The following is an 8,992-nucleotide window of genomic DNA, read 5'->3' on the forward strand; positions in this document are numbered from 1 at the left end:
TGGATCGGCGTTAACGAACGTTTCGTCGAAATCACGGAGAGGTAAGAGAAAATATTCAAAGGAGAATAACAGTAGCAGTAGCGGATCCGTTAATAGTAACGGTAACAGCAGACGACAGAGAAACGAAGAGACGAAGAACGGATCTGGTGTCGGTGGAGAGATCGTGACGTTGCCTCTTCTCCCGGAGACTCCTGAGAAGAAAGAGTCGCCGTTGAAGGCTGTGGCGGTGCCGGAGCTAGGTGCGGCGTCGTTGTGGCTTAACTCTAACAGACGTTATCAGACGGAGTTAATGACGGAAACGGTTGTGTCGTCGGTGTTGACGGTGGAGTGTGTAACGGAGAGATTGATGGAGGGAGAGTATGAGTTAGGGTGTACGGACGATGAGATTAAGATGAATTTAGAGAGAGACACGTGTCCCGGTTTTATATCGGACGGTTTAGGGAGAGTCATTTGGACGAACCGGTCGTACCGGGAATTGGTGGTTGGGAAAGATCATGAGCAGTGTGGTAAGATGAGTGTGTGGTTAGTGATGAAGGAGATGCCTTTGGTAACGTACCGGACTTTTACGTGTAGAATGAGATTGCAGTACACGTGTCGTGATAAGGAGGTGAGTTCGATTACTTCGTTCTGTGATGTTTGGAGGATGAGTGACGGTGGCTTTGCTTGGCGGCTTGATGTTGATGCTGCTCTTTGTCTCGGACGGTGAGGTTTTGGGCCGGTGGATTAGAGATGATGTTAGATTGATGACATGATGATATTTAATAGCGACAGCAAGTTAGAGATCTTTGGACTTACAACTTTATGAGTGTGCATACATATTTCGCAATTTTGTAGCTTTTAACATTTTGATTTTATGTTCTGTTTTAATTTGTAGTGTTTGGTGTATTACCCTTTTTCTTTTTTTGGGTTTTGTATGAAATCTTGGTTAGTCCACTTGGGTATCTTTCTTTTTTATTGTCTCGTACTTTGTGGGCTTATGGAATTAGTACTTAGGTGAGGAGTCTTATGTTTTAATCACACAATTAATGCATGTATTAAGAGTTTGGCCAACTCTTATGAAAGTGAACCTTCAAATAATTCAGGAAAACTTGTTAAATAAATTTGGTGAAGTAAAAAATTAGACTACTTATTAATTACTAATAACGGAAAGTTTCATTAGAACGTCTTGAAACTAAGTTCCAATAATATTTTTAAACTTCTGAAAGATAGTTCGTAGGATCATAAGTTGAGTGAGATTCCACACCTAAGACAATCGATATGCATCCTTTTATTCAACCTAAATGGGCTTTGGCCATTGGGCCTGTCGCTGAAACACAGTTACAAAAAGGGCCGGCTCAAATCGGAAAATCCGCCGGTAAAGAGTTCTGATAAATGGGCGGTACATCATAAGTTGAAACATAAAAAAAGGCCGGGCCAAATCGATATGAATCTTACATTTGGAAAAACTTTGCATAAATGAGACTACGTTCTACGCAGAGCCGGCGCTATAATTTTTGGGGCTACAAGCCCACATATTTTTTTGGGCCTCTAAAAATTTTTTTTGAAAAAAAAATAATAAATGAGATAAAAGGAAGGAAGTGTGAGTCGAACCCGTGATGCTAGGGTTTAAATGGGATTAAATCTCTCAGCTATTACCACCTGAACTAATAAAGTTTTCGTAAATTGGGGCCGAGTTACAACTATATATTCTGAAAGCCACAAGCAGATGCTTCACATGCTTGTGGCTAGGGCCGGCTCTGGTTCTACGACTAGTTAAAACTTAGAACTGCCCTATAGACTATAGTAATTCAACTATTATTTCCATCGTTATGAGATTCTCGTAGGTACAATTCATCATGTCACACATGACCAATTGGATGACATTTTCACCAAAGCTCTTACGCAAGGAATTTGACAAATTTCTAGGCAAGTAAGTAAGTTGGGCGTTTGATATCATCTTACATATGCACATATAGTTTTTGAGGTTGAAGCCGTCGGTGATAGATACAGAAAACGATTTGTTTATTGGTTTCCAACCACATTCCTATTATGATTTTAGGAACAAGTTTATAAAGTTGAAAATATTATTACACATGATGAATCTCTCATTTTATTTTTATCATAGTTATATATGTATAAAACCAATTGTCGCTAGGATCTAGCAGGAGGACATAGTCTGCCTTCTCCATGAAGTGGATAACTGGGGCGTACTAGAATCTTGACCTCTTTGAACACCGATCGATCCCAAACCCTTTCTCCTGTAATTTCGTTCCCTACAAGAAAACATTAACAACTTACCTAATCAGTTTTTTCTCTCTCAGGCACGAAGTTCGAGGAGCTAAAACAAGTTAACTGATTTTGAAAAAGCAGATCTCATCTACTTTTCTACACTCTTTTAGGAAAGTTTTTGTGTGTTTCCCCTTTTCTGACCACTTTCAAGGCAAATCCCGACCTCCTTTGCCTCTGGTTTCTTCCCCGGTGTCTTGTCCTCAGGTTACTAAGTCGGAGGAAACTCAGTTTGTTGCGTTCAAGAAGGTATGAATTCCGGTGTGCTTTTTCTCTGTAGTTTCACTGCTCCAAACTCGCTATCCTTATGGATAGTTGCAGTGTTGGTCTACAGTAGTTGTTACTTCGCAGGTGTGGGGTCTTGGTGCCTTTTTTTACTGCCCTAGTGCAGACTTTAAGCCTGGTGTTGATGCAGTTTGAGTGGAGCTCTCTCGTTAAAGCTCTCCTATGTTTTTACCTCAGGTTGAGGGTTTTTGTCTTCTTCATTGTCCCTGCAACTTGTTCCGGCCTTCTAGCTAACATGTGTTAGTAATAGCTCATATCTCAAGTCCTCAACATGGCGCTTCGGTTCTCAAGAGAAAAAAAAGCAAAATGGGTGGCTCCTCCTGGTGGAAACAGAACTAAGCGACGCTCGCCTCTTCGAATCCCAGAGAGTGACAACTCGGCTCTTATTTAGGAAAACAAGCTTACTCTCATAGGTAGAGTCACAAACGCTCAAATCCAATGTCCCAGAGCACTAGTGGAGTATATGATTCAGTACTGGAACCTGGAGAACAGAGTTACGGGCAGAGAGCTGGGTCCTGAACGCTTCTTCTTCAGGTTTGAGTCAGAAGCTGATATCCAACTGGTTCTAAAATGAGCCCCTTACCACTTCAAGAAGTGGATGTTCATCCTTCAGCGTTGGAAACTGATTGTCTCAGAGTTCTTTCCTGCTTTCATTCCCTTTTGGGTAAAGATTCATGATATCCCGATGCACCACTGCACGGATCTAACTCTGAAAACAATTAGAAAAGATCTAGGACCGATTATTGACAAGGACCTGTCAGAAGGAAGAATTAGAGTGAATATTAATGGTCTAGAGCCTTTGGAGATGAAGTAACAACAGTGCATCTTGAGTATGAGAAACTAGAGAAACACTGTTTCTTTTGCTTTTCTCTATCCCATGAAGAGAAAGCTTGTCCCCTGAAGACAAGTTCAGGAAGTAAGGAGGATAGACCCTCTGGAGTAAAACAGGATCGTGACTCCCATCTCATTGTAGAAGATAAGCGGAGGCATGAGGAAAAGAAGACTCATTGGCCGCATATAAGAGAGGAAGCCCCTCGTGGAGTATGTAGAGATTACAAAAGAGGGTATGGTGAAGGTGGGAGATCTGAGACACGAGAGAGTAACAACCACCTTTCTGATTACTCTAATCGTATCAGGGACTCTCATAGGTACATCAACACGAGGGAAAAGTCCAGCAAAGACAACCGCAGGTCTCCGCCTAGATCTACCAGGAGAGTCTCGGTGAGGTCTGAGTCTGACTCCCACTTCCAAAGGTCTCATCAGCCCTGCAGAACTTCATTCAACGAAGGAAATCATACTTTCTCCCACAATGCAGCTTATGTGCGGAGAAGTCATTGCTTATCCTCAACTAGGGATATGGTATCAGAGCTCCGGGTTGAGGAATAAGAGACAAGCAGAGGAATAAAAGACATGTTTGTCTATAAGGGAAAGAGAAAGGTCAGACTACAGAGAAGAACAAGCTAAGGAAAAAGAAAAGGTTAGATCTGAGTCAAGAGAGAAGAAAGGTTCATGTTGGAGATGTGGACAAAAGGGACATGTCAAGAAAGTGTGCTTCCTAAAGAACAAGAACAAGTCAAGGGAGAAGTCAGTGGAAAGATATGAAGAATCATCAGCGCAAAGTACTGTTTCTAGTGGGTTTGTGTTCAAGGTTTCAGAAGTTGGTGCTCGAGCAAGTAAAGAAAGTTCTAAAGAATGGATTTGTGACACAAGTTGTATTTCTCATATGAGCTCAAGAAAAGAATGGTTTGAAGACTTGGTAGTTTCAGAATCTGGAAATGTGCCGATGGCTAATGACACTACTTCACAGGTTCAAGGGATTGGAAGTGTGAGAATTTTGAATGAAGATAGAACAACAGTCTTGTTGACTAATGTCATGTATGTTCCAGGCATGTAAAAGAATCTCATATCCTTAGGAACACTTGAGAACAAGGATGCTGGTTTAAATCCAAGAATGGGATTTTAAAGATCTTTAAAGGGATGCATAACACTGATGAAGGCTGAAAGAGTTGATACACTATACATGCTTAAGGGGAAAGCAGTAACAACTTGTACAAGAATTGAACAGGGACCAAAAGAGGAGACAAAGATGGGGCACATCAAACTTGCTCACATAAGTCAAAAGAGTCTCAAGAGTCTGGTCAAGACAGGGTGTATCAGAAAACAGAAAATTGGTGAAATAAAACCTTCACACAAAAGCTAACTTCATAAACAAGCTAACCAACGTTTAACACCAAAATATCACAGTGGAGGATTCAGTCCATGAACTATCTCACTATCCATGAACTATCTCACTAGCCTATTGCAAGTTTGCAACTATCCAAGTAAGAATGAGAAAAGAATACTTACATTTATGCTAAGTTTGTTCTTCTCCTCCTTCTCTTGTAAGACCCATCCATAGATTGGGGAGAAGTCAAAGTCCTCCAAGGCTTTGACAACACTTGTCTCACCAAGATAGGTGGACCAATCATCCCAAAAAATTTGTTGGAATTGAGCTTTGTTGGTGAAGGTTGAATTGGTGAAAGATGCATAGAGTGTGGCAAGCTCTTCTTGAGAGATTTCCCTTTGTACAAAATTGGGATGTGATGTTGCTTGTAAGAAGGAGGAAACAACACAAGGGATCTAATATTTTGGGATGAATTTTTCTGATTTGATATTCTTCTTCGAAACATCAAAGAGTGGGATCTCCTTCAACACTTGTTTACCCACCATAAACACTAGAGCTTTCTCCAAGACAAAGATCTGAGCAGTTTGAGACGATGGAGCTAAGACATCAAAGTAGCAGCTTTTAATTCTTCTCCATCTTTTCATCATCGATTTGTGCATCAAAGGAAGTTGCAAGATCACGCAAGGAGTTTTGAGCCAAGTCCACCCAATGTTTGTATTTGACAGCTTCTGCTGGAATGTAGAGGTTTGAAGATATTCCCTCGATGAAAGATTCAAAAAAGCTGGAGTTCTTCGAGGGTTTCACCACCACTTTCTTCAAACTGACGGCTGGGGGTAAAAGAAAGTAGGAACAAAGAAGAGAAGCCATGATGAAAATTTGAACAAATTCTGAACAAATTCTAAATGTTTCTACTAGAATTACCCAAACAAAACCAAAAAAACAAATATTATACCGGAAAACGAGAAATAAAATTATATATTTAGAAAATATTAGTTATATTTAGTTATAATTTTTTAACCAAATATATCAAATTAACAAAAATGTCAATAATAATTTATATATCTAAAAATATTAGTTATATTTGTCAAAATTGTACAATTGTTTGCAAAATTTAACCAAATTTAACTAAAATCAAACAATTTTTTGTTTTTTTTTTTTAAAAAAAAAATTCTTACCGATCCGAACCCGATATCTACCCAAACCGAATAGTCATAAACCTTGAATGGATGATAAACTCTCGTACCTGAATTATTCCATCCGAAGCAAATCCGATCCGAAACCTAAAGCACAAGTATAGGGCATAACCAAATAAATTTGAGAAAATTTGTTAAATTTAATACATATGGTAGTTGAGAAAATGAAAATTGTTTTTGAGAAAATGAGTATAGTACATGTGCCCCACCTCTCGTCTATGTCCGCCAAGAGTATAAATTGAAATTTTTTTAAAAACTCATTTGACAAGAAATCATAAAGATTATAGTTGAATTCATTTCTAGAAACGATATACATAAATTTAAGTTTACGATTGATAACTTCAACTATCGTATTTTAAAAGTGTATAGACTATTGAAATGAAAATGATGCATACTAAGAAGTTGGAAATTTACATAAATTTATGGCTAATTTTATTACGAAGTTATAAATGATACAACAACATGATAATTAAAAAACATAACATAATAATTGTTTGACACAATTAGAGTTAGAGATAAAAGAATTGTTTGATATAATGAGTTCGAGACAAATTCTAACGAAAATCAATACTTATAATTTATAAAACACTAAAACCATACATTATCTATTTAGTTTTGTGATATTTATGATGTTATTGGGAGTTGTGACCATAGTTTTATAAAATATTTTTGAAATTTTTATTATCTAACTATCTTATTGAACTTTGTTAATTTTTATATTGGGCCGATTCGGATCGGCATAATTTATTATTTTATTGTATTTATTAATTTATCGAATTAATTTATAGACGTTTTACTGTATGGTGGTTGAGAGTTATAGAATGACTATTTTGTAAGGTGAAAAATTAACTGTGGGGGTTGTTGTTGGGAAACAATTCACGCATTAGAGTTAGACCATCAACAAATTTAAATAATTTCAATTGATGTTATAACATGTAAGTGAAAAATAAATTAATTCTAATGATGATAAAATGAAAAAAAAAACTTTTTATTCACTTGCAATTCACTTTTGGAACACAACTCAATAGTTAAAACAACAGTAGATTCTGGTTGAAGATGTTGGTTTTTTTTTTTTTTGACATCTTTGGATCGACAAAGCCCGATCCATAACCAATCCCTACTACGCGGGGTAACGTGACTTAGTGGAGTCGAACTCCGGTGGGGAAGGTGGAGTCAAATGGACTTAACTACTTGATTAAAAGCACATCCCCTCAAGATGTTAGTTCTAAATTTGTATATTTTAAAAATTTGTATAATATTTTTCTAAAAAATCGGTGAGATCAAAATGATATGAAATCATTTGTATCAATGCACTCTGCATATGCCAAAAATAAAAAGTAAAAAAAAAAAAAAATAGTACAGTTTATAGTTCGGTTTGTGCTAGCATTAAAATCTTAGATTCGTTAATAAGTTCGGTTTGAAACACCAATGAATCTAAGATCCCATATTAAATAAAGTTCCTAGTCTTCTCAATATATATATATATATATATATATATATTTTTTTTTTTTCCGTCAACCTAGTCTTCTCAATATAAAATGTAAGACTTGGTTTAATACATGTTAACCCAAATTCTCATAAAATATAAGACTTGAATAAATATGAACCCTTTTTTTTTATCTGCAACTTGATCATTCAACATAAACGAGAAATCCCAAGGAATTCTTCAATAGACAAATACACACTTTCTTGTTTTAGCTCTTGTCACCATTGTAAAAGAGAACAGTACCCTTTAATTTATGCAGAACAACAGAAACAAATTCCAAATACATTTTGTTTAGTAGCCAAAATAAAATAAATTGGTCTACAAGTGACGTACGACGGTTTATAAGTGAAATTAAACAATGAAAATTGTATTCCGCTGATTAACAACATGAATCAATATCATGAATAAATCTCTTTCATGCACTGAATTACGACTCATGGAAATACGTGAAAACTAAATTTGCTTGAGAAATTGTAAGTGTGATTTAATAGTAGCTTAAACAAAACCTAATTCGAAACATTTATCAAAAGATTTTTTTAAAACATTTATCGATTTTTTTATAAGTTTACATAAAAATGAAAATTAAATCGTGCGCAAAATGCACTAATTAAATAAAAATCTTCCATAACATAACGGCATCCTAATGAAAAGGACAACATGAAAGCGTTTTATTTCTTTCGCTATAAAATAATCTTGTTGGGGGGAGTCTTTGGTCTTTTCGTACTTCAACGTGTTCTTAACAAGACATATTATATACTATAAAGGAGAAAATTGAAGTTGGATCAATTCAGATTCATACAAGAAATTCATGAGTCAGAATAGCATCTTCTACATACAAACACGACAACACGTGTATATATACAAGTCTACTAAGAAACGTTGTTAATTTACTAAATCAATATTTTTCTTAGTCTGATTTGGAAGTCGACGTACGACATAACCCACTAACCTTATAAGTTTATGTTTCTCTACATATAAATACAAAAATTTATCAAACTTATAAAAGAGTTTCGACGACCAACAAAATGATCAAAAGAAAAGAAAACATATATACGTAGTCTGGTTAATAATGTTGATTGTTCTCTTGTTCTTTGCACCATCAACACATAATCTTCACTCGATGACCATCTAATCATAAATCTCTCAATACAAGTAAGTTTCGAATTATGAAAAACCTTTTCTTTCGTCTCTCGATTTGGATTTCTATTTCTTAGAAATTACTTTGAAAAGCTTTGTTTTGTTGGAAAAGAAATAGGAGAAGAGGTTGTTTGGGATCAAAAACAATAAGCTACTGTAGAGTGTAGATGACCCATAAAAGACAAAATAAATTTAAAATGTCCTCTAAATAAATCATGCCACAAGCAAAGTAACCAATTTCCTACCATATATACTCATCTTCATTTTGAGTTGATTCTTTTACTCAAGCTATGCTTCCGCATTAGTGAGCCTAATTATTTATTTTTCTTAATGTTGCCCACAATATAGTACTTTAAAATAAGCAAATCTCTTACCAAACTTAAAAAAAAAACTATGTAGACGTAAATAGTATTTAATTTGGGAAATAAATTAGTGTAAGGTCAGAATTCGGATGAATCCCAA

The 8,992-nt window shown here is 35.9% G+C and overlaps 2 protein-coding genes across 2 annotated transcripts in view; both read left to right on the plus strand.

The window, feature by feature from the left end:
* Positions 1 to 4: 4 nt before the first annotated feature.
* LOC9299083 lies at positions 5 to 764 on the plus strand (the record flags this gene model as incomplete). The annotated part of the gene is made up of 1 exon (XM_002862955.2): positions 5 to 764. A coding segment is annotated over one exon (702 nt), but the record flags the coding sequence as incomplete, so codon positions are not given.
* A 493-nt stretch (positions 765 to 1,257) lies between these two features.
* The window catches only part of LOC9299078, a 10,167-nt gene continuing 2,432 nt past the window's right edge, over positions 1,258 to 8,992 (plus strand). Inside the window, exon 1 of the mRNA XM_021018808.1 lies at positions 1,258 to 1,354. Coding sequence (XP_020874467.1) covers positions 1,258 to 1,354 — 97 coding nt within the window. The remainder of the gene's footprint in view (positions 1,355 to 8,992) is intronic.

Source organism: Arabidopsis lyrata, assembly GCF_000004255.2.
Source record: "Arabidopsis lyrata subsp. lyrata unplaced genomic scaffold ARALYscaffold_58, whole genome shotgun sequence".
Classification (NCBI taxonomy): domain Eukaryota; kingdom Viridiplantae; phylum Streptophyta; class Magnoliopsida; order Brassicales; family Brassicaceae; genus Arabidopsis; species Arabidopsis lyrata.